The sequence below is a fragment of the Apiotrichum porosum genome (genome assembly GCF_003942205.1).
Source record: "Apiotrichum porosum strain DSM 27194 chromosome Unknown scaffold_6, whole genome shotgun sequence".
NCBI lineage: Eukaryota > Fungi > Basidiomycota > Tremellomycetes > Trichosporonales > Trichosporonaceae > Apiotrichum > Apiotrichum porosum.
This window is the reverse complement of record NW_021167113.1, coordinates 865,415-891,402: the sequence shown is the minus strand read 5'-3', so window position 1 is coordinate 891,402 and position 25,988 is coordinate 865,415. Positions and strand designations below refer to the sequence as shown.

At 59.7% G+C, this 25,988-nt stretch overlaps 8 protein-coding genes across 8 annotated transcripts; 2 read left to right on the top strand and 6 right to left on the bottom strand.

Annotated features, from left to right (window-relative positions):
- Positions 1-4,580: 4,580 nt before the first annotated feature.
- Positions 4,581-4,903, bottom strand: EHS24_008110 (uncharacterized protein; the record flags this gene model as incomplete). Its single annotated transcript, XM_028623435.1, has 2 exons — positions 4,581-4,707; positions 4,806-4,903. 2 exons carry the CDS (start codon positions 4,901-4,903, stop codon positions 4,581-4,583), a joined length of 225 nt encoding a protein of 74 aa, XP_028476368.1.
- Positions 4,904-5,837: 934 nt separating this feature from the next.
- Positions 5,838-8,288, top strand: EHS24_008109 (uncharacterized protein; the record flags this gene model as incomplete). Its single annotated transcript, XM_028623434.1, has 5 exons — positions 5,838-6,039; positions 6,079-6,467; positions 6,527-6,666; positions 6,710-7,419; positions 7,456-8,288. The coding sequence occupies 5 exons, from the start codon at positions 5,838-5,840 to the stop codon at positions 8,286-8,288; spliced, it is 2,274 nt and encodes a 757-aa protein (XP_028476367.1).
- Positions 8,289-9,218: 930 nt separating this feature from the next.
- Positions 9,219-9,873, bottom strand: EHS24_008108 (uncharacterized protein; the record flags this gene model as incomplete). Its single annotated transcript, XM_028623433.1, has 3 exons — positions 9,219-9,388; positions 9,558-9,573; positions 9,625-9,873. The coding sequence occupies 3 exons, from the start codon at positions 9,871-9,873 to the stop codon at positions 9,219-9,221; spliced, it is 435 nt and encodes a 144-aa protein (XP_028476366.1).
- An 88-nt stretch (positions 9,874-9,961) lies between these two features.
- On the top strand, positions 9,962-13,439 carry EHS24_008107 (uncharacterized protein; the record flags this gene model as incomplete). Its single annotated transcript, XM_028623432.1, has 7 exons — positions 9,962-10,051; positions 10,111-10,885; positions 10,934-10,993; positions 11,038-11,968; positions 12,013-12,099; positions 12,159-12,496; positions 12,559-13,439. The coding sequence occupies 7 exons, from the start codon at positions 9,962-9,964 to the stop codon at positions 13,437-13,439; spliced, it is 3,162 nt and encodes a 1,053-aa protein (XP_028476365.1).
- Positions 13,440-13,687: 248 nt separating this feature from the next.
- On the bottom strand, positions 13,688-16,534 carry EHS24_008106 (uncharacterized protein; the record flags this gene model as incomplete). The annotated part of the gene is made up of 8 exons (XM_028623431.1): positions 13,688-13,837; positions 13,885-15,410; positions 15,466-15,625; positions 15,664-15,831; positions 15,891-16,074; positions 16,190-16,236; positions 16,276-16,291; positions 16,473-16,534. The coding sequence occupies 8 exons, from the start codon at positions 16,532-16,534 to the stop codon at positions 13,688-13,690; spliced, it is 2,313 nt and encodes a 770-aa protein (XP_028476364.1).
- Positions 16,535-16,995: 461 nt separating this feature from the next.
- On the bottom strand, positions 16,996-18,108 carry EHS24_008105 (uncharacterized protein; the record flags this gene model as incomplete). Its single annotated transcript, XM_028623430.1, has 4 exons — positions 16,996-17,008; positions 17,208-17,461; positions 17,510-17,591; positions 17,636-18,108. 4 exons carry the CDS (start codon positions 18,106-18,108, stop codon positions 16,996-16,998), a joined length of 822 nt encoding a protein of 273 aa, XP_028476363.1.
- Positions 18,109-18,361: 253 nt separating this feature from the next.
- Positions 18,362-19,477, bottom strand: EHS24_008104 (uncharacterized protein; the record flags this gene model as incomplete). The annotated part of the gene is made up of 1 exon (XM_028623429.1): positions 18,362-19,477. One exon carries the CDS (start codon positions 19,475-19,477, stop codon positions 18,362-18,364), a length of 1,116 nt encoding a protein of 371 aa, XP_028476362.1.
- Positions 19,478-22,057: 2,580 nt separating this feature from the next.
- On the bottom strand, positions 22,058-24,147 carry EHS24_008103 (uncharacterized protein; the record flags this gene model as incomplete). The annotated part of the gene is made up of 3 exons (XM_028623428.1): positions 22,058-23,668; positions 23,734-23,869; positions 24,008-24,147. The coding sequence occupies 3 exons, from the start codon at positions 24,145-24,147 to the stop codon at positions 22,058-22,060; spliced, it is 1,887 nt and encodes a 628-aa protein (XP_028476361.1).
- Between the last annotated feature and the right edge of the window lie 1,841 nt (positions 24,148-25,988).

The window sequence follows — 25,988 nt, the reverse complement described above, 5'->3', positions numbered from 1 at the left end:
AGCCAGTCACCGACGAGTACCAATTCGCTGGGGTGGAGCAATAGCTCCACCACCTCGTTCCTGCCAGACGATTTTGATTTCCCGATCGCGATTGCGGGCTCGATTAAGCTCGCGGAAGGCACTGCTTGATACAGTTGTCTTGTGACCCAGCGGTAAGTGGAGCGCTGAGGTGGGCAGTGATAAGTGAGGCAGGCATTGGTTTTGGTGGCACAAATTCGAAAAAATCGGCACCGAGGTGTGTGTAATCGCGCCCAAAGGATCGACGTTGACACCAGAGCTGGAGGTGTGCTTCGTCGAGACAGGACGTCATTGGACGAGAATGCAAGCCTCGACGCGACTGACTGTCCCCCACACGCCAGCTGCTGTTTCTGTTTTCCCACTAGAGGCAAAAGGCAGTCTGTATTTGAATTGGCTTATCAGCGTTATCTCCACTATTGCGTTTTATCTCCATTCTCACGCCGATCAGCCCCAGCGATAGCCCAGTGGCGCGCACAATCACCATTGGGACCTACCTGATACTGGCATATGGGCTTAAACGCCGCCTCCACACATGGTCTCGCGGAGACCGGCGGGGCCCATTGGGCAGATAGGTGATGTGCGGTCTTGTCCCCGGGTCCCCCGCGGTCCGTGAGAGGCGTGGGAGGCCGTCGTATCTCCAGATACGCTGTAATCGTGTGCGGGGGACAAGGTGTGCGGAGGGCGGCAGGCTGATAGGGCTAGGATCCAAGGCTATCTGGGTGCAACTGTATGGCTATCTGGACGTGCACAGTTGTGCGTCATTGATGTTTAATTGCCATGAACCGAACGTCATCGCACGCCACCAAGATACAAGTGATAGGCAAGTGCGGTGGAGATACACACACTCGATAGGAAGATGAACAGATATACACTCGATAACAGGACAAGAGTAGATACACCCGATAGGAAAGACAGGCGGAGTGGCATGTCAACTGATAGACGGCCCGCTAACACCTAATTTAATCGTTCATCGAGTTGGGGATTGCAAGAGAAGCCAACCAGGCGTCTCCATACGCTTGGGTATCACACCGGCCTCGGCGTATGCGTATCTCGTCTCGCAAAAGGACGCCAGCTTGAGATGAGTGGCTCGTAGGTGAGTGGTCGAGGCAGAAATCGAAAATCAACTTGCGTTCTGACAGCCGTCCTGACGATAGATGCGACGCTGCCACTGGTCAAGACGAGCCGTGACTTGTCGTCTCTCCGTGAATGCGGCTTTGGAATGACGATAAATGGCGTGGGCTATCCAAGAGACTTGCTGTTGGGTAGCGACGTCGGTGGGCATCCGTGGACTGGCCAATGTGGTCACGGCTCTCCTCGCTGTTCGCAATAACACACTGTGGCTATCTAGCGATGACGATGAGCTGACATAGTTTGTTTCTAGAGGCAAGCGGGGGCTGAAGTGGATACGCCTGGACGACGCATTGTGATCCACCACCGCTGCGGAAAACATTAAAAATTAAATAACGACATTTTGTCGCAGCCATCAAATAAGATTACCACAATGAAGGTACTTGGAGTGACAGTACGCGTCACCCCAACTACACTTACAGACAGGGCCAAAAATGAAGCTCCTTGTGCCGTTTATATGTCATACATCTCTTACATGTTGGCTGAACTATACCATTAACTGGGAAATAAACTGCGAGCACTTTGTTTTTGAATATATGGAGGCCACACCTGGTGCCAGCAACAGTGAGTCTGGATCAAACGAGATGCGTACCCACCGGTCCATGACCTACTAAGATGCCCCTATGACGTACACGTGGTACCAGCCTCGGGGACGCGTGGACTGTGCAGCATCACAACACGCCAGCCAAGTGAAGGCATTGGCTCCGGCACTGCCTCACTTGGATCCTCCAGCGGCCGCGTCGAGCGGGGTCTCCACCCCATCTTAGAACACGAGGTCACCCACCTCTGAAGTGCTCGGGTCTACGGTGAACCCGACGTCGGGCCAGGAGTGGAGGCCCATGTGCGACTCGGATCTCGGTACATGCCACTTACAAAATCTCGTCGTTTGGTCCTGCATCCCTCCAGACCGATCCTGTCTGGCCCAATAACCTCCCCCAGCTTACTGTACCATGTGCTCGCTCGCGTGAGCTCGTGAGCGATCGGCTGCGTCGTGTGCAACCTGTCACTGGCCATTCGTCACTGGCGGAGGCGTCCCGGCCGCCGGCAGTGGTCGTCGAGCCTCGGTCACACCCTCACCTCGGCGTCGGACATGTCCTTCGCCCGAAGCCACAGTTACCCTCACGCCCCTCACATTGGCCCCGACGACGGCGGCTGTAGACGCGCGGGGCAGAGTACTATGCATGTGCCACAGTAACGCGCCGAGCCAATGCCAATGCTATACCCCTCCAGCCGACGCATGCTCGTTCGCAGGCGCATACATCTCGTCAAAAGAAACGAAAAAACCCACGGCCAGCTCCGCCGAGGTGGCGTGTTGGCGTGTGCATGTTGCGGTCTATTTCGGATTGTTCCTCCTGCGCACGCTGGTGTATCCTGCCCGCTTGATTTCCGCACAGGAGCGCGCCATTTTCCTCTGTGGATCTGGTGTGTTTGTTTTTTCGATTTTCGATTCCCAGGTTGACCCTATCGACCTGCGGCCTGCTTGCTGCTGTGCCCATACGACTCGCCGAGCACGCGACCGATCTCTCTCGTGTACCGTGTCCGTTGCTGCGCCATCCCGGGCCGGAGCCGGGGGTCGGCGGTCGCGTCCTGCATGGCTTGCTGGAAAAGAGCCGCAGCGTGTGCCGCCGGCTTGGGAGTGTGATGGGGTGACGACTAAGGGCTCGATGGCGCCGAAGGGTCGATGGCCGGCGCCACCACCTCGAGGGTCGAAGAGGGGGGAGACGGGGTTCAGGACGTTGGGTTGGCCTGCAATCGCACACCACCACCCGGTATCAGGGTGTTTCCTGCGACCACGAAAGGAATTGAGGGATCGAATTTCGAAGACCTCCTCTCCTGTACACGGAGAGAGAGAGAGAGAGAGGTAAACACCTCGAATGTGACACTACGAGCAAGCGGAGGCACGTTTGGGAGCCTCCCAAACGTGCCAGGCAGGTCATTCTTGCCACAACCCACGCGCACGTCCAGGTCGAGATCTCGTCCTTGCAGCCAGGTTCAAACAACAGGCTCCAGTCGTTTCGGGGTTCAACGTCGCAAGTGGCCACTAAACGGACGCACGCACGGCATGTCCGGCCCGAGCCAAGCAAAGGCAAAGGCAAGGCAAGGCTGGCCGAGGTTCCGTAGTCGCGCAGGTGCATCGTCGCTTGTCGCCAATGTGCTAATGGAAATGCCACCGCCGTCGTGGTTGGTCCTGCGGGCTGTGAACTGTAGCCTGTGGGCTGTGGGACCCGCCGTTGCCTTCAATCTCTACGCGACGCTAACCCCCCCTCGCCTAGCGGACACCCCATGGAACTCCCGACTGCCCCGTCCACCCCGGCGGTGCGAGCGGCCAGCAAGGATAAGGGTATACGAGGGGGTATAGGGGGACTCCGGTACACCCGCGTGGGTTTCCGTGGGTGTCTCCCGACCGATGTGGTTGGCCCCATGTGGCCGACCGCGGGACAGGCGGAGTACCGCTGGGGCCATCCGCTCAGGCAGGCGTGAGTGTGGCAGGTTGGGTGGACATGAACGTATTTCGTGTTTCTTGTTACTTGGCCGAGTTTTGGCTACTGTGACGTGTTGCGAGTGAGCCATGAGTCACATATGGGGAGCTTGGTATTTGTGGGATATCTCTCTCGACCTTTACGGTGAGCCATGTACTGACTTGGAATGCCAAAAGTTGGCGACGGGAGTCATTAAACGGGAGTCTTCAATTAAACTCTCCACGCCGTTCCATCTTCCCACTTGCTTCCTATTCCTACATAACTGGTACACATGCCATCGAGGGCCACCCAGCACCTCGCCACCACCACTTATTACCAGCTGAGTACCTCATATAGCTGGGCGGCCCTTACTTCTTAACAGAAAATGCCAGCAAGACACGGCTTGGAAAATAGGCCAAGGATCCAAGGAGCATCCCGAGTGTGGCACCCAGTTGTTTCTTCAAGCCAGCCAACTGGACATTTTCGTTCACGCCTTTTGACATCCTGCCGCCGCAAACAACAGCCACTTTCTCGGCGGCCAACCTGACAAAATGGGCGGTACCCAGAGGCGGCGTCGGGGCACGTCGGCGTGCGGTTCCGAGAGGTGACTACCTCGGCGGCGTCGTGAAAAAGCTGTGGGTCCTGGACACGTCGACGACGACGACGACGACTGCCATCCTGCGACTGGCCACGCCCAGTTATGGAAGCGGTGGTCACACAGACACCGCTCCTCCTCCGCCAAGTGAGGTCACCGCTGGTCAGTGCTCGATCAGTGGACATCTCCCACGCTCTGTGGTAGTGTCCATCGTCCAATGCCAGCGCGCCCAATGCCAAGCACTGTGAACACCTTCCATGTCCTTGTCCACTCTGCATCCATCCATGCCTGCTTAGTTTGCATTTCACTGTCTCTACTACCATCTCGAGTGCTGAGCCGGGGCTCGCGCCGTGTGCTTGAGGGGTCTTGGGACGGGGCGCTTAAGCCGCGGCGGCCTTCTGGAACGAGATGTAGGCGGCGATGTAAGGGAGGAGAGTGCCAACGGTGCCGTAGGCGATGAAGCGGAGCTTGAAGGCGGTCGAGCGGCCCGAGCCAGCGGGGATGGCGCTGAGTTGTTGTGAGCAAGAGGTTCAGTGAGCGGGCTAGAGGAGATGATGCCAAGGAGGGGAAGGAACACGACTGGGTCTCTGCCCGGCAGTACGCACTTGTCGACAGTGTTCTCGATGTGCAGGGCGCGGACCTGCTGGCGGATGGGGGCGCGAGCGACGGCGCGGAGGGGGTTGGCGCGGAGGAGCATGGCCATGGCGAGCAGGAGATGTGAGTGGTGTATAGGGGTGTATGAGTACGAGGTGTCAATGTGTGTGCAGCCAAATGCCATGCGTGCCATGCGTGCATTGCTGCCAGCGTGTGGGCCACAGTGTCGGCGGGGCGGCGGCGTACAGCATGGCACTCCCATTGTCCATTGTTCCCATGACGGCCACAAACAGTCAATCCACCCACCCGCCCCGAAGCGCCCCGAGCAGCCACCCACGGCCCATTTCTCTCTCTTACATGGCTTGTTGCAGCAGCTCTTATATTCTCTTATTACGTCCTGCTGCTTGTCATGCATTGCCAAACTCTATCCATGCCACCCTAGAGGGTCTCCGAGACAGCAACGTCTGGTGCGGCGACTGTGGTCCGAGCGCGCGTACAAAATGGGTGCGAGCCGGAGTAACCGATACCCAAGCGACGGCAGACACGGTCCAGGCATGGTCCTCCCCAGTTATACGTGTGCATGCAGGTCTTTTGTCAGCAGGTCGACCAGATACCTGTCCAAGGTGCATATGCATTGCCCTCCGCAGTCTGTCGGCGTCCGTCTCGGGGACGGTCAGTCTCTAGCCATTCTGAGAGACCCACCCGCCGTGAGGCCCCGCACAGACGCACATTTCGCCGCCCTTTACTTAACGTTTCAGGTGCAGCGCCGTCCGGCGTTCATCGCGTCGCCGCCGCTCGTCCGACTTTGGTCGTCGTCAAGTGTCCGCCCACCAGTTAGACACACCCACTGCTCACACCGTGCGGCATACCCGTATACATCGCCCACAACCCTCGACCCAACTGTCCCCTTTGACATCGCATCGCTCCCCACTCCCCGGTTCCAGACCCCGCACAGAGTGCCGCCGCGTGTCGACTTTTTGGAGCCATCTCTTGCCGCTCTCTCATGGCCCCTTGTTGACAACCTACAACGTCGGCACACCACCATGGCAGCATACCTATCTGCCGGCAACTACACAAGTCTGAACCGCGGCAACCCGCTGGCATTCTACAATGTCCGCAGAGAGCTGGACCGCGTGAGCGAGGCCAAGCCCACAGAGCTCAAGCCAGAGGATCGCACACTGCTGCTCGAGGCCATCTTCGACGACCTCCGGCCAGGAGGCGTTTGGGCCCAATGGCCTGAACACAGTGAGCTCCTTCTTGTCTCTTGCATCAGCTGACATCCAGTCCATGTTGCAGCCCTCAATACGCTCAAAGTGCTGGGACGCAACCCCGTTGGATCGGGAGAAGTGCTTCTGAAGAACGAGAACCTCGCCACCCTCGTGTATCACACAGCTCTGCCGTTTCCAGGTCGCGGGAGGAGCACGGTACAGCCTACCTCCAAGCCCGCGCTCGAGGCTCTGCGTGGCCTGGCCAACACCCTCGTTCTGCACCCCAGCACGCGCAACAAGCTGTCCACCATGGGCGCGGCCGAGGCTATCGCGCGCGCAGTGGCGGACGACTCGTTGCCCGACCGACTCTTCCTTCTGTGTCGTGTCGGCTTCCTCGTGACTGCCTATGGCAGCGGGGTACAGAGCATGGTCGACAAGGAGAACATTGTCCCGCGCCTCGTTTATGTGAGTTGAACAAGAGCTGGCCCATCCCACAAGCTCTAGGACCTGACTGTGCGCGCCAGCACCTCCACAACGTCACCCCGGTTCCGGCACACTACGATACGCTGTCCGAGCTCTTGAAGCTCGTGGGAAACATCCTGCGATGGTACCCAGCAAAGGATGCCAGGTCCACCGAGACTCCATGGGATCCTGCACTCAAGGCGTAAGCTGGGCGCGTCGAACCGACCCGTAGCTGACGATCGCAGGCTGCTGTACCCAGTGCTGAACATTGTCTACACCCTGCCATTCACAGACCTTATCGCCCCGTTGACCCACGCCCTTCACGCTCTTTTGTGTATCCCTTTCAATGCCGAGCTCCTCCCCACCTGGAACTCGGCCCCAGCGTCCTTGTTCGATGACGGCAGCAAGAAGAAGAAGGGATTCTTTGGTCGCATGAGCCGGTCGTCCAACGACCCCCCGCCAGGGTTGCCGCGGCCTACATCATACGATGACAACCTCGGTACCTTGTCTCCACCCAGTGGTGGTAGCGGTGGCAGCCGGTCGCCATCGCCGACGCTGTCAACAACGTCAGCGGCGTCCGACGAGAACGGAAAGGCCCTGCTCTCCAGGATGACCGATGTCACTGCCTTGCCTCGGCGCCTCATTGCTATCCTCGCGGGCTTTGTCAAGGACCGTCTGCATGGTCGTTCTGATCCCGACCCAGGTCTCGCTCTCGACAACGTGCTGCCTCCTATCCTGCTTTTGGCTGTCAACGCCGCCAACGGCAGCAAAGAGATGCGCGCCTACTTTCACAACGCCCTCTTCCCCGTCGACCTCGACCGTTCGCCAAAGTCCGAGCCCCTCGAGAAGCGTGAGGGGCTCCTGGGAACCCTTCTGCGGCTCATGAACGGACACGCCCACCTCCAGTGCCGCGATACTGCCGGCGAGCTCCTCTGGGCCGCCTGCGGTGGTGACGGTGAGTTTGTGGCCTCTTTCCATCAACTGACGCCAGAATCTGTGCTGTGTGACGAGATTGGCTATGGAAATGCCTCGGGCATCCTCTTCCGCAAGGGCATGACCGGCCCTCCTCCCGCTCGTGTCCGCGAGATTGAGCCAGAGCCAGAACCGATTGCTGCGCCGACCCCGAGGCATGCGCCGTCGGGGAGGCCGCCTCCATCAGCGACGTTTCCGTCGCTTCCACCTTCGACGCTCCCACCCTCGAGGCCACCTCCAAGGGTGCCTTCGCCCAGCAGGGTGCCTTCGCCCAACAGGGTGCCTTCGCCCAACAGGGTGCCCTCGCCGTCCAAGACACCGCCCATGCAGCCTCCCCCCATGGCACCGCCGCCGTCCATCCCACCGCCCCGCATTCCCTCGCCGGTGCGGTTATCTGGCTATTCTCAGCAGTCGTCTGCCTCGCAGGCTCAGCCCCGCGTGTCGACCTACTCTCAGCAGTCTGCTCAGCGCCTCTCCACGCACTCGCAGCCCTCCACAACAAGAAACCGCCACCCCATCACGGCGCTCGAGCAGCCGGCCGACGACGGCTGGTCGTCGCCGTTCGCAGGCATGACCGACGAGGAGAAGGACCGCGAGGCCGAAAAGATGTACGCCCTCTTTGAGCGGTTGGAGCGCAACCCCATCCTCCAGGCCGGTGCGCCCACAGCCAGCGGCGCGCCCAAGCCCCTGCGCCAAGTCATGGCCGACAAGGTCGCTGCGGGAGAGGCCGATGCGTGGGAGCGCCGCGAGGCCGAGCGCGAGAGGCTCGAGGCCGAGCGCGAGGCGGACATGATTGAGGAGGAGGCCATGCGCGAGCTTGCAGCGTACCGCAACCGCATGGGCAGGCGGTGATACGAGGACCACGAGGATGGGGTCACTAGAGAGAGAGAGAGCGGACGAAACACATCTATCTAGGTTACGCCACATTGTTTATTGTTAGTATATTTGCGTAATGCACATAGTACCGCAACGCGGGTCGTCGGCAACCTGTGAGAGGTTGCAAGTGTCGCTGCGGTGGGGCATGCCTGCGTTCGAGCTGGTCTGTGTCGATAAACGTCGGTACAGTGACCATATGTAATGTCGAGATCTCCCTTCATGACAATTGCTCCTATGTATCGCCACGTCAGAGGTCCCAATCAGTCGCAAAGGGTCAAGGACTCGCAAATGTCCACGTATCGCTTGGGGCGCGCTACTTGTGGCCCACAGCATACCAGACATCATGGCCGACTGCGTGTGTCCCACAGCAGGCCTGGAGAGCGCCCTGGGCAACATCGAACTCGCGATCTGGCTGGCGCCAGAACGGTGATGTCGGCCAGCCAGGTCGACAGTTCGAACACTGTAGGGAATAGCTACGGGGACAGGTAAGTCGGGAAGATGTGATGGACCTGGCGAGCAAGACCGACGGCGAAGCTCGATGATACGCGTTCAGTCAAGTCTGCGTAGCGTGGCCGAAATCCGAAGCGGTAACAGTCGATATCGATACTGCCAGAGGGGCAAGTCAGTGAAGACATGAGTTGCCGCCAGAACAAGCATGCGATCCTGGAGTATCAGTCAGTGGCAGCTCGCGGACGCGCGAGAGTTGTCGTGTTGAGAGACCGCCGTGTGGGCCGTTCGTGTCGTGCTTTGATATCGTGACTGCGTGCATAGTCTGTGACGGCTCTATCCGTCTCTCTAGCTATCCCATCAGTGCGTGCAACCGTACACGCACTATTACGCCCTTCTCAGCAGGTGACACTGGTGCGCGTGGTGCCACTGCGTCGATGTTCCATTGGCGTCTACGCCCTACTCCTTCATGGCCTCGTCGCCGCCGCCCGCGCGCTCGGCAATCGCCTGGCGGAGCTGCTTCTGGAAGTCGTCCTCGACGTCGTCGTCGTCCCAGTTGTCCTCCCACAGCTGGTCAGCGCCGGGGGCACCAGCGGCGAGGGCATCGGACACGGTGCCGGCTTGCTCGGCTGGGTGCGTCAGCATGGAAGCTATATGGTTGTTATGCAGAAGGATGACGAGGAGGAGGAAGGAAGGGCGAATGGGTCAACAAGAAGGGTGCTTTACGGATGACTTGAACCGCCACCGTGACACCATCCTGGGTCCATGCATCACTTCTGTCTGTGCCGAAAAGCTCACCAGAGGCGGGGAAGTCCTGTACGCATCAGCTCTACGATTCCAAGTGCACAACCAAGTGTCAACTCACCTCAAACTCGTCGTCGTCCTCGAGCGCGCCAAGCTGGGGGAGCTTCTTCTTCTCGGGGGCCGCGGCAGGAGCGGGTGTCTCCTCGGGCTTCTTCTCGTTCTTCTCGGCCATGTTGCGAGATGAAAGGGGGTCGTTGTTGATGCAAAGAACGCGAGGAGGATGAGTGTTCATGAACGGATGCTTGCGCGTTGCAGCTGGCTGGGCGTCGACCACGTGAGCAGAGTCACGTGACTTGGAATCGAGGAGCATTGAGATTTGTGGTGTCTGTTGTTTTTGTGGTGGTGACAAGGGTGTCATTTACAACCTCCTCCTTCACCACCGTCACAACTCCACACCAATGCTTGTTGTTCGTCGAACGGGCGTCTCGCCCTTCGTGCGCAACAATGGGCGGTATGCAGCTGCAACCGTCCCGGTGCTGTCGCAGTTTGTAAGTGGCTTTGTCCTGCCATGAGCGCGTCATTTTGTTTCCTTGCAACTGACAACAAGCGCACGTCAATGTCCCAGGTGCGGGGAGTGACCCACGACGCTAGCCAGACCGAATCTGCTGGACAGAATGTTGAATCTTCGTCTTCGGCGACGAAAGACGCTTCACCCGCTCAGCCCACCGCTGAGGTTTCGGCGACGCCCACGGCCGGTAATGCCCAGGGCGAGTCCGGCGCCGAGACCGTGATCACTACGGCTCCTCGCAACCCTCCCAGCAAGAAGTCCAAGTTCATGTCGCGGTCTGCGCCCCAGTCCAAGTCCATCACTGGCGGCTTTCTGTCACGCCTATCGGACGTCGTGACCAGCGAGACGTCAAACGGAGACGCCGTTGACAACGTGTGGAAAGATATCATGAAGCAGGAACCAGGCGAGGTTACGTTTGGACCGCCCAAACGTGGGTCCAAGGGGTTTGCGCCGAAGGGGGTGAAGTGGACCAAGAAGGCCACGAACCCTCGGCGGCCACAGGCCCAGTTCGACATGCCTGGAACCGGCATGCGTGATAGACCACCAACCCACGGCGGGGGGCCAACCTGGAGCTCTGAGGAATGGCGTAATGCCGAGGCAGAGATCCTCAAGGACAAGCCCGACTTGATCACCAAGCCTAAAGCGCTTCGTGAGCTTATCCTAAACACGCTCGAGGAGAAGATGGAGTCGGTGGACGTGTCAGTGGCAGCCCGTATGGCTGCGGCCAATCGCCAGCGTGATCTCCCACCACACCTGCGGTTAGATGGCCGCAGGCGCGATGACCTTCACGTGATGGACAACAAGAGTGTTTCGCGTGAGTGGTGCAATCACGCCCATCAGTTTGGCCCTAACATCTACGCAGAACTCCAGCACAAGTTTGGCGGCCGTGAACTCGAGCAAGTGTCAGACGACGAATTGATCGGTACGCTAGATATGGCAACGTACTTGGGGCTAACATTACTATAGAGGTCTTTGAGGAGCAGACCAAGATCCAAATCGATTCCGGTCGGGACGACATCAATTTCATGAAGGAGGTTGCCAGAGGCAACTTGCACGCCACCTCGATCGCCATCGACCCCGTCACCGCACCACGCAACGGCAAGGTTGCTCGCCTCGCCCGTGGCCTGCGTCGCGTACTCTTCTCTGAAGGCGTACACTTCCTGCGTGACCCTCGCTCAGGCGTGTGGAACTTTGACAAAACCCTTGGCAAAATCCCAAACTTTGATCAGTTTGCATACCATCGTCTCCCCCAGTACATTACGGCTTCAAGAGACGAGGAGCTTGCCCAGATGGCTGCCGACGCTGATACCAAGTTTATCGGCTCGACGTCCACCCTCACCAAGGCCCTGTCCCAGATCTACTTTACCATCAGCGGTGGCAAGCCCGTCAACCTTTCGCACATGAGCCAGGCTTTCGCCGGCGAGCGTAACGATTATACGGCCGGCGCGGCTCTGCCTGCCGCGATTGTTGTCAGACTCCTTCCGAACGGCACGTACGGTATCGACAACATCAAGGACTATGACGTCGAGGAGAACGTGCTCAGCGACTATGGCCGTATCCTGGAAAAGTTCCTGACTGTCGAGCAGGAAGACTTTGAGCGCTTCCTCAGCTCGAGCCCAGAGTCGGCAGTGCCCGAAGAGGAGCGCACTGAGCGTGAGGCTTATGCGTACTCCAAGTCCAAGGGCATCCTCATGCGTTCCCAGCTTGACTGTCAGGACATTCGCCTGCCTGGCAACGGTACGTTTGACATCAAGACTCGCGCATGCCAGCCGATCCGCCACGACCGCGCCAACTACGTTGCCAACTCGGCTTACAACATTGCCTACATGAAGGGCATGACCAACTCGTTTGAGAACGAGTACTATGAGCTTGCTCGCTCGGGCATGCTCAAGTACAAGTGGGTATTGACTCAGGCTGTGTCCTCCGATACTGACCGACCAGCTTCCAAGCCCGAATTGGTCAAATGGACGGCATCTTTGTTGCGTACCACAACACTGCTCGTCTCTTTGGTTTCCAGTACTTGTCATTGTGAGTGAAACCCTATCTCCCCCCTTATCAATCTCGGAAACGGGCTGACCAACGTACAGGGAAGAGATTGACCAGGTCCTCTACGGCTCGTCGGAGATGGGCAACCAGGCCTTCAAGCTGAGCGTCTCCATCCTTGAAGAGATCCTCACCCAAGCCGCCGCCTTGTTCCCCAACCAGTCCTTCAACATGGTCATGAAGCGTTTCGATAGCACAAAACAGTACGACAATAACGGCGCCAACAAGCTCCAGATCGCCGTTGAACCTACCGAGTGGACCGGTGAGGGCCCCAAGCCTGTGCGCACCATGGACATGTACTTTACGAGCAGCCTCGACGACAAGCTCGTCGAGGGCCCGGTCAGCTTCTCCGAGGACCCTAAAACCCGGGCCAACCAGAAGTGTAAGTTACAATGCACAAAAGCAACAAAAGAAGTGGCCCAGACTGACCACAATACTCTGCAGGGTCTGTCAAGTACAACCTCGCCATCTCGGACGATTCGGTGACTGCCACCATCCGCGCGCGCAACAGGTACACGTCGCTGTGCGACATGATCAAGAGGATGAGCACGCTCGTCATTCCCGAGGGCAAGAACCTGCGCGACATGGACCCGGAGCGCGCTGCCGCCGAGGAGGCGTTGCTGGCGGTCCCCGAGGACGGCGAGGAGAGCGATCCCCTGGGCCTGGGTCTCGAATATGACGACGTGGACGACGTCAACATCCTGGAGGAGATTTGCAACGGTACATCTACATCGGACGACGCAGAGGTGCTTGTCCAGGACGGAGCTTCCAGCGCCGAGGCTGTGTCCCCCAGCGAGACCGAGGACGCCGCCGAGCCCGTCGACCAAGTCGAGGACGCCGCCAGCACCAGCGCCCCGTCGCCCGAGACGTACGCCACCGACCCGATCACGCCTGCCATTTCGTCGGCTACCGACGGCCCCATCAAGGTGTGGTGGACTGCGCCCAATGAAAAAGTCAGGAAGATGCGCAAGAACGCCAAGGCGACTGGCCGCGCGTACGACAAGATCAAGTCGCAGTGGAAGCCCGCGGCTGCAACGAGTTCGTGGTGGGAGGCCGAGACGGAGGCGCTCGAGCGCGTGGCGGCCTTCCAGGAGGCCAATAGGGTCAAGCGCGGAGCCCAGAGGGCGGCGGGCGAGATTAGGCCTTCGAAGCAGGTGAGGGAGCAGCAGTTGAATGACGCCGAGGCTGAGGCTGAGGCTGGGACTGAGGCTGAGGCTCTGGCTGGGACTGAGACTGAGGCTGGTGCTGCTGAGGTCAAGGCGGAGGTCGAGGTTGAAGTTGGGAGCGGAGCGCAGCCCGAGGAGTCGTCTGGCAAGTCGTCGTAACATACTTGTACCACAATTTTACTACACATCACTCATGCATTTTGTTAGAGCATCCATGGCGCAGAATTGTACTTCACATTATTCCATCACACTTGGTATCAATGTACACAGACGACGCGATGCAAGATATGCAGCTGAGAGAGGTGACACAGGGGGGTCGGGACGCGGGCAAACGGGGGATTGATGGGGAACGACGGGGTGGTGAGGGAGGAGGAGACTGAAACGGAAGCATAGCAGAGGAAAGGAGTTTAGGCGAGGTAGTTGTAAGTGTCCTTCTCGCTGCCGCGCTCCAGGTACTCCTTGTCAATCAGGTAATCGATCGCCTTCTTGATGTCCGACACCTTTGGTGTAAACTTGGTCGAGATGGTCGCCGTCACCTCCTGGATGAGTGCCTGGTGCTTCATGGTCTGAAGAGTTAGCTCGCCTACGCTCATTTTAAACTCACCTTGCGGGCCTTCATGAGACGGACAATCGTCGCCTGGTAGACAAACTTGCGGTCCTCGTCGACGGCCTGAAGGACCTCGGTGGCCTCGGCCTTCTGCTCGGCACGGACGGGCATGTTGAGCTGAATACGAATCTTCTTGGACTTGAAGTTGAGGTTCAAGTCGTAGGTGTCGCCGTCGAGAAGAAGGACCTTGGACTTTACGAGGAGAGCCATCTGCGGCTTGAGGAAGCCGTCGACGATTTTGGTGCCGGTCTGAATGTCACGGTACGTGAGGCTGTCATTCTCGTTGAACTGGGTAAGAATGGCCATCTGGTACGCGCTAGTCATGAAAATGTACTTTTGCGAGAGGTATGTCGTGCGGAGCTCGTTCTTCGAGACGTGCCACAGCCAGGTCAGCTTGCGGCCCGAGTGAACGTCGTTGTAAAACTTGGTGAAGCGCTCGTGGAGGGGCGCAATCTCGCGGGGGATGGAAAAGTCGGTCTGCTGAGGAGCCAGGGGCCAGAAGTTGGTGCCCAGAACCATGACGGTAAAGTCAATGTCCTCGGACTGGCCGTCGCGGCGGTCCTTCTCCTTGAACTTTTCAGTAACGTCGCGGCTGACGTTGACGTCCGAGAACATGCGGGTGAGCTTGTTGGTGTAGTCGTAACCCGAGACTTCCTTGAGCTTGGAGATCATGGACGACTCGGCATCGTCCGAGGCCGAACCGCCGTTGACGAGACGCTGGGCAAGCTTCTTCTGATAGAACTTTTGGAACACGTCCTTGTCGTCGATAAACTTGAAGATGACCATGGCCTGGTTGAGAGCCTGCTCCAGCGAGTCGGGGTCGAGGTCCTTGTTGTTCTTGCGCAGCAGCTGATCGGCATACGAGGCAAGGAGCTCGGGTGAGCGCGACGAACTCTTGGCTGCTGCGTTGGTGTTGGCAAACTCGCGGCATGCCCTGTCGAGACTGGCGTTGAATCCGAGCTCGGAACGGAACGGGCCGTTGACAATGCCGCCAAACTTGCTGTGGACAGCGAGGAGAGCCTCAATGTACGACTTGGGGTCGAGGGTCTCGGCCTTGCCGGCCTCGTTGACGGCGCCGGGGGCAGGCAGGACACGCTCAACGGCGGCGAGACCGGCGCGCTTGACGTGGTCCTCAAACTTCTTGCGCAACGGGTCGAGGCCGGCGGGCACGCGCATGAGGAGACCGTACATGCGGGCAAGGTCACTCTCGCGGTCGGCGTCGAGCAGCGACTGGAACTCCTCCCACAGGAGCTCCTGGTGGGCCTGGATAAGGACAAGCTCGCACTTCTCCTTGAGCTCGCGGCGCGTGCTGTCGTGCAGGTAAAGGTTTATCCTGTCCCCCTCCTCCTGGAGACGGTCCTCGGCCTTCTTCATGTAGTCGGGCACCGAGTTGGCAGTGACAAAGGCAGCCGACTCGGCGGCATAGTACTTGTCCGTGGCCTGGATAAAGTACTTTTGGAAGCACTCGTTGTAGACGTCCAGGTTCTGGCGCTGGGCGTCGGCATCATCGATACCAAGCGCGACTGGGGCCTGTCAGCAGTGTTGCCTTCCCCACGTGTGTTTTCTGGTTTCACCCACCGTAGCTCTCAATGACCTTCTTGAGGAGGCCGTTGTCGATCGACTCGCCGTTACGCTGGAGCTCAATCTGCCTGAGGACGGCCTGGGTGAGACGCGACACCTCGTTGGTGTCCTTTTGGATGTAGCGGAAGAAGTTGCGCTTCCAGGCAACGAGGGCGAGCTGGGCAGTTAGAATCGCCCACGCGCTTAACCACTCACAGTGTAGACGGTGTAGACGTCCTTGCGGCCCTCGTCCTTCTCGCGCTTGACCCAGTGCTTGTTCAGGTAGTTGAACAGTTTGTGGACGTAGCTAGCACCAGTGGTGTAACGGTCCCACTGCCTGGCGTAGTACTTGAGCAGCTCGAGGTCGTTGAGCTTCTCGCCCTCCTGCGTCGGTGCGTCAGCCGTGAATCCATCACCCCCCGATAAATCAACAGGCGACTCACGTCGCGCATCTGCTTGCAGTGCTCTGTGAGGAACTGGTTGAGCTTCTTGTACAGGTCCGCACCCTGCAGGCTGGCGCCCCCCTTCTGGTTGAAGGAGATGCCGCCACGGCTGGGGACAGTACAGTAGTCGTAGATGGCCGTGTACAGCAGAATGTAGTACTGATACGACATGCCCAGGTGCAGGCTGGCGATAGCGTCAGTACGAGCGTGCGATTGTGTTTCGGTGGCACCTGGGGTCTGGATCTCGGCACACTATGGTGGACTGCGTGCGCCAGAGAGAGACGGGCAAGGACACTTACCGGGTCATAATGTGCTCCACACCATCCTGGAGGAAGAGCCATGCCGTCTGTTGTCAGTCAGTTGTCGCCGCCGGACGTCACCGTACCTGCAAGTCTGCATCCCTGTGGTCCGATCAGCACATGTCCTTCATAACCACTAGGTCGCGACAGCGACGAGCAATCTCCACGGTGTTGCTGCTCCACAGCTCGCGCTGCAGATAATGCAGTGTTCACAACACACCAGCTTGCAGCCCGCGTCGCGCGGCTCGCAGACAACCCGGGAGTCGCCGCTGATCCCACTCACTTTGGAGGCTTGTCCGCCTTGGTCGGTTCACGCCACACGCTGCCTGACGCGGCGGGGGGCATGGTAGGCTCGCTTGGCGTTGACGGTGAGAGTGTCGGGGAGGAGAAGGGGGGCAGTGTGAGGACGCGAGGTCGCCGAGAGGTGGGTGTTGGGAGGAAGGAAGGATGGTTGATCAGATGGATGGCGCGCGTGCAGTCATCGCCAAGCGCGGGGGTATATGATACAGCTCGGGGGAATAACACGTCATGGATGACGGTGCTGAGCAGCCGCCGTCTGTCGCCGACGACGACGTCCAAGCCGATGGCGAGCTGAGGCGGCCTGGCAGCGTGCTCGTTGCTACTGTATGCATGGTGAGGGAAGATACGGGCCACTGATGCATGCATGGTCAGTTGCAGAGGAAGGTTCTCGTCGGCTTTTGTTCAGCGCTCGGCGCAGTCAATCAGGTTTCCACAAGACACAGTCAACAGCGCCAGTTATGCATTGCGCCCTCTAGTACAGGATATACATGCTAACCACCACAAGTTTACTTGATGAACCTGGAGAGTCAGTACGAGAGAAGTAAGAGGGAAAAGAGGGACAGGGGAGGAAGACAAACAAGTCGGCTACGGTGGACCACACCTAGCCGTTGCCACCCCACTGCTCCGTCTCGAGGGCGCGCGAAGCGACTCCATCAAGGTGACAGCGAGGTGGCCCCCATCTCCCCCGCCAACGTCTGTATACCCCACAATGACTCACTTCTGCATGAACTTCTTGTGAAACTCGGAACGCAAGAGGTCGTTGACAAACTCGCCCTTTGGCTTGTCGCTCTGGCCGGCGGTCTGGTTCTTGAAGATGAGGTCGTCATCCCACCGACGCTTGACAGCAAACGTCGACGTGGTGCTGGCCGCACTCGGGGTCTGTCCCAGGGCAGCCTGGAGGTTGAGGAGCGGGTTGCCAGTGGCAATCTCGGCCTCGCGGTCGGCGGCGGTCTCGGCGTTGGCCTCGGCTTCCTGTGTTGTTGTTAGTGGGGTTGCGACAAGAGGGTGGAGGGCACCCACCAAGCGAGCCTTCTCCTCTGCACGCTCCTGCTTGATGCGCGCCAGCTCGGCCATCAGCGCCGCGGTGTCGTCCTCGTCATCGCTGTCGCTGCGAGTTAGCAGAACGCAAGAAGGACATCAACTCACTCGTCGCTGTCGTCGTCGTCGTCCTCATCGTCGTCATCGTCATCGCCGCCAGCCTTGCCCTTGCCCTTATCCGCCTCATCCTCATCCTCATCATCGTCGTCGTCACTGCTGTCGTCCTTGTCGAGCTCGGCCGCCTCCTCGAGCACCTTTCGCCTCTTGGCACGTTCCTCGTCGTCGTCGGCCGCCGCCTCGCTCGCGGCCGCACTGCCGTTCTCGATCTGCAGAGCGCCCGCGACGGGCGGCAGAGGCTGCAGTCCCGCGGCTTTACGCTTCTTGTTCTCGGCCACGCGCTCGGCAGCCGCAAGCTCGGCGCGCAGGTCGCGGCGCGCAACGTCCGACGTGTTGGTCTGGCCGGGCTGGCGGAACTTGAGTTTTGTGTGCGACGCCAGGCCCCACTTGGAGACCATCTGGCTGCCCGACTTGGTCTCCTTGCCCATGGTCGGGTTCCATGTTGGGCGATGCGCTTGCGACATTGTGGATGGATGGGGTGGGTGGTAAGAGTGATGAAAGGGATGATGGATGGCGAAAGCAGATGCCAACATGAGCGTTCTGCGCCGTCAATGGCAACAATCAGGATCCCAACGAACAATTTGCTTCCGCCGGTCATCACAAGAACCGTGTACATCTTGGTGCCATCCACAGTTTCTTTTTGGCGGGCCCATGAAGTGTGTAAAGAATGCATTGCTCTAACGACGGTATATTGGTCTATATACAAGCTCTACAACCCTAGGACTTGCTGCCTGACAGCCAGTTCCAGCCGCTCTTCTTCTCCTCCTGCTGCTTGGGCTTGATATTCAGAACGACCGAAGGGGTAGCGGCGGGGGCGGCGGGGGCGGCAGCAGCAGCAGTGGCCGCGGCCTGTTCGGCGTCCTTCTTGGCCTGGACAGCCTCAGCCGCCTGCTGGGCGTTACGCCGGGCGACCTCCAAGGCCTGCAAACGCATCTTCTCGGCCTTGGTGGCACGGGCGGGGGCGGCGGGGACCTTGGGCTCGACGGGCTCGACGGGGGCGACAGGCTCGGCGGCCTCGGGTGGGGTAACGACCTCGGCAACGGGCTGAGGCCTGCGAAGGGGGGTGGGCTTCTGCTTGCCCTCGGACTCGGGAACGTGCTCGTCCTCCGGCACGCCCGCAAGGTCGGCGTACTTGTCCGCCAGACCGTTCAGGCCACCGAAGAAGCCGCCGTCAAAGGCCTTGAGGGCGTCCACAAGCTTGCTGTCCTCGCGCCTCTCGAAAACACTGGGGCGGACACGCTGTTCGGGGAACTTTGCCAGGGAGTACATGCGCTCGTCGTGCTTTTCCCACAGCTCGATACGGACACGCATAGGAGTGTTGGGACCCACATTCTGGTGACCGTTGCGGGGAGGTTTACCACTAATGGCGAGGCTGAGGTCGGCAGAAGTGACGCCTCCCAGGTATGTGCTCTCCTTGCTGACAAAGGGGGCGTCCATCTCAAACACAATCGGCTCCTCCTTGTTGAACTTGACGGGATGGAGGAGGGTGATAAAAACAAGGTTGCCGGGCTGGAAAGTGTCCGCGCTCCTTGGGACGTCCATGGTGATGATGGGGCCCAGCTTGCGCTCAGCCTCGCGCACCAAAGCAAACACCTGGATCATCGAGGTAATCTTGCTAGTCGACTTGATCACGAAATGCGTCTCGCCGAGGGAAGGGTCGAGGGAAGGGTGGGGGATGGTGACGATCGAGCGCGACGACGAGGCGACCGAGGCCATGGGCGAGGCGCGCGAGATGGCGGCGCGCAGAACAGGCCGCGAGGTCGAGGCAAGCGGGCCAGCCGCACGCCCCGCAGCGGTCGCGCTTCCGAGTTGCCTGGCGAGAGTGGAGCGCATGGCAGCGGGTTTTAGTTGGGTGTATTAGAGGCTGGTGCAGGTGCAAAAGTCGGATTCCAACTTTCAGGTCGAGAGACCGTTGCGATCCGACGAGGAGTGTTTACGTAAAGCAAAAGAGGAGAGATGTGACAGGTGGCATTTGGAGTGAACGGAGGTATATTTATCAAAGTGAATGAAACATACAGATTTCACCCCCCCAGGGCTAACTGACGCTTACAACCTCTGGCGCTCGTGGCAGGGCGTCCCTCCCACACTAGTCCCCACGTCCGTGCAGATTAGCTTTGGACATAAGATTGCTTACGAGACACACTCTACTACCCGAGACATCTCGGCATCCTCCTCCGATCCACGCTAAGTGAGTGTTACACCGCTCGCTCTCGCTGGATAAACGTCCTACGCAACAGGCACTCTCATGTTGGTCTCGCATATCCATACCAGTGTGCCGCGTTTGTTTACCGGCTGTTCGCGGATGCGCTGCCCCACATATCTAGAATGATCGGTTCTGTAGTGAGGCTCGAGGACCCAGTAGACCCCCACTTTCCGTACAGTTCGTCGCCCACAGGGACTAGTATGCAGTCTGTATGCGAGTGTACAAGAGGGGTTTTGCCCTGCGTTCTCCAATCGGTGTTCACGGAAGATCAGAGCCAGGTTGCAAGGACCTTCGTGAACGTGGAGTAACGAGGCCATACCCGTTTGTGGCGGATAGTAATTGACCGAGAGCCACAGCGCATCCTCGCTGGACCTGCTCGTTTCCACCACGTAGTTGTACTTGTTCCACCCATGTCAGTTCCTTCGTGTATGTTCCTTCGTGTATGTCTCAGAGGCATGCTTAGGCAAGCACGTATCCATGTACCTTGGCACACTTTGCGTGCCCACGTCTCCCCCCAACGCCCCCACTTCCACGACACTAACAATCCAGCAGCATGGTTTTGCCGTTGCCGTCCTCGTTACGATTACGATACCGAGCCTTTTCCGTTTGGCGGGGTGGGGGGAGTTTTATTTTGGCGGTTCCCACGTTTGGCTCCCATTCCTCATTCCAGCGCGGGGGGGTACCGAAGAGGCCAACCCAGTTCTGACGGTCGCGACGACCCCGGCGCCTGTTGCCATAGTGATCGAGGTGACAACGAAAACGCAGTTAGGGCAGAAACGTCGCGTCTGGGTGTTCGCTGTGGTTCTCCTCTCTTCTGTACGTGATCCCGTACCCAACGGCCTTGGGGATCATGTGTGAAAGCGTCGTGGATAACGCGGCAGAGCTGTGAACAACACACAGGTGGCCCAGAGAGCCAGAGCCGAAGGGGACTAGGTACCACGGTTCTGGGGTGACCCGCACACGGACGACTTGAGAATGGCGCCAACGAGCCACACTCGATGGACACGTACAGTACAGTGCCACCGTCCACCGCCCTATTGGTCTGCTCACAGTCAAGATGGACAAATTCCAATCGAGCCCGGGCCCACCTCGACAGTCCATGCAGGCACAACAGCCGGTGGACGGGACGGCGCGCCCAAAAGCCCACCAGCTATAAAGCTACCAGGCACACGCCGAATCGCCGCGTCTGGACGTCTGGATTTTCTTTCATACCAATGTGCCACATGCCATCCCATGATCCCATGCCCCGCTCATACGCGACCTGCTTCTCTAGGCAAGTCGCGACACGAGTCACTCGTGCACCCAGCACCCGTGCACCTGTGCCGCCGGTGTCTGCGGTCTCTGGATCTCTGGCCAGAACGCCAAAGCCTGGCCATTCCCGAATGCCACAGTCCCTCGATCTGCGAGGTGACGCCGTGAAAGAAGACGCGTGGAGACGTCCCAGACCTAGACTTAGACCTAGACCTCGTTTCGCCCCAGTCGTACTGGAGTAATGCAGCTGGCAGAGAGTACGTGTAAAGTATGTACAGTACATCCGTGTTTTTGCGGGTATGTATCCTGCGTCCCACCCAATTCCAATGGAAGCTACCCCACTGCCCCTCTCCCGACGGGACGGCGCGTCGAGCCGGGCCCACCCCCGCCGAACGCACGCACACACGCGCGCGTACATACATACGCACCCGGTGGCTGTGGGAGGCTGGGCCGTGTAGGCCATCGAGACGCCGTCGACGCCGTACTGTACGAATGCGACCCACCTCCCGCTTGTGGCAAATACCGTGCGTGGTCCATGGCCCATACTGCCAGTTACAAGGCCTTTTTTCTGCGGTATGTGGTGTGATGTACTGTGTGCTGTGTACTGTGTAATGACGACGCGTAATCGGCACACATACCCGTCTTTTGCACTGTATGTACTAGCACCAGCACTAGCACCAGCACCAGCACTCCCAGCGAGAACTGGGGTTGTGGGCACCGGTGCGCTCCCGCGACGAGACAAAGCCAAAGCCAAAGCCAAAGCCAAACGCTCGAGTCTGCTCCAGTCACTTCAACTGTACCACCCGTCTCCGTCTCTTCACTCCCGTGCAGCCGTGTTTTTGGTATATGGGGAGTAAAAAGCGTGGCATAACAACATCCCTACAGATATGGCTCTCTCTGGCCGATGTCTACGTTGGTCATTAAAATGAGGGTGGTGGGGGTTGGGTTGGGTTTCGACCTCAGCGGCGCATTGTAGGCGCGCGGGGTGTGGTGGGGTCCTCGACGTGTTCTTCGTGTTCTTCGCCGCCGTGGCCCTGGCCCGCTGCTGCTGCTGCTGCTGCTGCTGACGCTGGGTGACCGCTGCTCTCAAAGCTAAAGTCAAAGTCACCGAGGCCCTCGCTGACTGCGCTCATGCCCAGTGTCAGGCGGCCCGGGTTGGCCTGCTGCGAGCCCCTTGCTCCTGGCATGGGGGGTACAGGCGATCCGTCGCCGTTGACGTTGGGCGGGACGAATGGGAAGCTGCCGAGGAACGAGTCGGCGACAGAGTGGGAAGAGGTGGCGGTGAGGGGGCGGGCTTGGGCGCCCCTAAACGCTGTTGGGGGCCGCGCCGAGTTGGCGAGGTCCAGCGAGGTGGTGGACAAGTTTTGGGGGATGCCGCCGCTGAGAGGGTGCGGCTGAGACTGGCCACCGGCATGCGGGGCAATCATGGGGAACGAGCCGAGGAGCGAGTCGCCGCCCACGGAGTGTGCCGACGACATGGACTCGAAGCGTGGGCGCTCGGCAGCAGTGTATGGAGGAGGAGGAGGCGGGGGCATCTGCCTGGTGCCGTTGGTGGAGACGGAGGTACGGTCGTAGGCAAGGGAACCCATGGAGAAGCGGAGGTCGGTGGGGCTGGGCTGAGAGACGGCGTTGCCGTCGTCATCGAAGCGGCGCGAGCCAACAGAGACACGGCTCTGGGCTGCCTCGCCGCCACTGTGGACCTCGCTGCCAAACGTCTCCTGCGAGGCGGCAGCACTCTGGACCTCTTCCTTTTCGTTGAACGGGTTGGCAGCAGCGCCGCGGTTGTCGGCCGACTCCTGGGCCGCACGCAGAGTGCTGAATTGAACGACCTCGGCGGCCTGGAGACGACCGACGTGAACCTGCTGGCGAGTGACAATCTTGGGGACATCGAGATGGAGATCGGCAGTGTTGGACGACAAGAAGGAAGGAGCACCAGACGTCATGGAGGCAATCGAGATACGCGACGAACCGCTGTTCGCCTCGGCCATGTTGCCGGCGCGAGGCGGGTTGAGGCGGAGGTCGAGGTCGGGGGCACGGGCGGGACGGGGAGGAGGTGCGACGCCTGGGCGTGCGCCTGGACGGAAGAGGTTTTGACGCGCCAGGTCGAGCGTGCGCGCGGCCTGGGCCTGCTGGTCGACAGAGGGCTGCTCTCCGTTGGCCAAGTCGTCGGACTGGCCGGCGGGCACAAAGTGGATAGGAATAACGTTGGTCGAGTGGCCGCTGCCCGATGTGGACATGCTGCGCTGGTCGGCAAAGGGGTCGCCAGTGCCACCATTGTCCGGGTGGTTGGGGTCTGCGTTGATGACGCCACGCGACGCCGAGTATACGCGGATGGTCGCACCATTCTCGTCGTAAAACTCTGCATCGGCGGGGACGTTGGGAAGCACTTGGCGCTGCGCTTGGCGCATGCCACCGCTTCCGCCGCTCGCGGGACTCCGCGGCGTGCCAGACTGCTGAGACCTATGGCGCGCTGCTGCTGAAGGTGATGCTGGTGTGGACAGGTGGAAGGCCGACGACTCGCCCTTCCGTGCCCGCTCTGCCAGGTCCTCGAGACGCGCAAGGTCACGTTGCTGCAATGGAGTGTCAGCGGAAAGCGATCCAGGAGGAAAAGGGCCTCTGCCTGGCTGGCACGTACCTTCTTCCGCCGCAGCCACCAAAAGAGGACAAGACTGGCAGCAATGAGGGCCACTCCGATGATTGGGCCAGCAATGATACCGGGGTTGATGCCTTTTGAGCTGCTCGAGCTGATGCACTTGACGGTCACGCACTCGCTACATGTTCTGGGACGATCAGTTTCAGTGTGCCAAGCGGGATGCGGATGTCTCTTTGCACAGCCCCGTCCGTGCGGCGCCCGACATTCGGCGCACACACGCAACACGCGTGTGCCGCACGAGATGGTTGTCACTCACCGCTCAATCTGAACGCAACTCTCGCCCTTGGCACAACTACATGCTGGCGCGGGGTCGGTGCACTGCACACAGCTACGGCCCCAGAGGCGGGTATCGTCCAGGACGTTGGTGTATCCTGGGGTGTCGAATGGGTAGGACATGGTGGTTAGGATGGGGGGGGGGGGGGGGGGGGGGGGGAATGGGGAGGGAAACGAGGGTGGTCGAATACGAGTGACGATGTTCGAGTGATGGGTGGATGAGCACGCTCAGCGTGCGGGTCGGACTAGCCGGTGCGGGATGGCAAGAGGAGAAGAGGCAGAGAGGGAGGGAGGGTGGTGCGAAACGACGAGCCGGCTCTGCGGTGACACCACGGGGTGCGGGATGCAAGTGCTAGCTCCGCTGTTGTCACCGAGGAGGGAGAGCCGGGGGGGTGGGGGATTATGTGGTAGGTGATGGATGGAAAAGAGGCCGCAATACGTCGGCGCAGTTGTTGGAGGAGGGCAAAGCAAAGAGATGTCGTGGGACCAAGAGGCGGACTGGAGACTGGGCAGACGCTTTCGGTGCACAGGGGTCCGACTGAAAGGGGGCTGCGGCGTGGGTCCAGGCTCGATCGGGAGGCGCTCGGCGTCGGCGCGCGGGGGGAGACGGGGGGATGTGGGGGGAGGAGGGGGGGTGAGGATGAAGTACTGCGCCAGGCAGTAGCAATGGGAGGGGGGTATGGTATCTGTGTGTGTGTGGTCGTGGTGGTTGAAAAAGAGGAGTGATGGGATGGATGAACGACCCAGGAGAGCGTGTGTGTGTGTGTGCGATGTGGGATGGACGGAGAGGCCCAGGCGCGCGCGGGGAGGCAGAGAGAGGCAGAGAGGCTCCGAGGAGAGAAACGGGGGAGGGGGGGGGGGGGGGGGACGGCCCTGGCGTCTCAAACACAGACAGACAGACTCTCGGGCGGGGGGGCGATGCTGGCGCGCGTCGTCGTGGGTGTGTCTGTGTGTGTCTGTGTAATGTGGGTGATGTGTGATGTGTGTCGTGTGGTAGAGAATGGTTTTCTTTCAACACTTGACGGGAATGGGGAGAGAGAGAGTAAGAGGGAGAGACGGGAGAAGAGCGACGCAACACAAAAGCGCAGTGCACACATCCCATCCCTCCCACAGCAGCGGGCACCCAGCCAGCAGGCCAGCAGCCCATCCACCCAGGCAGCACCCAGGCAGCGATCCCAGCGAGCACCCAGAGCCCACACCCATTCCCCCATAATATGCGCGCGCGCGCGCAACAGGGTGTGAGTGTGTGTCCCTTTCCCTTTTTCCCTGTTTTCACTCTCTCTCTCCTCTCCCGGCGCCCATGGCAAGAAGAAAAAAAAACAAAAAAAAGGACCCGCTTGGGCGCATGTTGCGCGCACTCGCACACCTCGGCTCTTGTGCCCACCACTGTCCGGCGCTCTGTCCTTCAGTCCCTACCCTCTGTCGCTCCCGCAAAGTGGATATATATATGTAAAATAAGGTACTTGGGCTCACCCACTCTGGTAATCTGCTACAGTAGTGCTGCTACGGTGCTGCTGCTGTATATCGTGTGGCAGTGGGTCGTCGTCGTCGTCGTCGTCGTCCTTTTCGCGCCTGGCACGGTCACTCACAGCCCGTCACCGTATTCCAAAGACCGTCTAACAGGTATAACAGGGCTCGCTGGACAAAGACAGCAAGATCGCCCAACACCGGGGGGGGGGGGGGGGGGGGGGCTCTACGCAGTCTCTGTGTGAGGGTCCATGTTGCGATTACTCTTAGATACCCAACAGCCCAAACGGCCGCCGGACAGTCACCCCCCGCGTCAACAATAACCCCACCTATAGACTCCTTCCATGCATGTTAGCCGCAGCTTACTTTGCATGTCGGCATGGCAGGAGAGAGACCGATACACCCCGCACCCCGTATTCGCGGCAGCAACCAAGGGGGCTCAGCGGCCCTTATCCCCCAGCCCAGAATAATATTTAAGAATCGCAAAAGAAAAACCA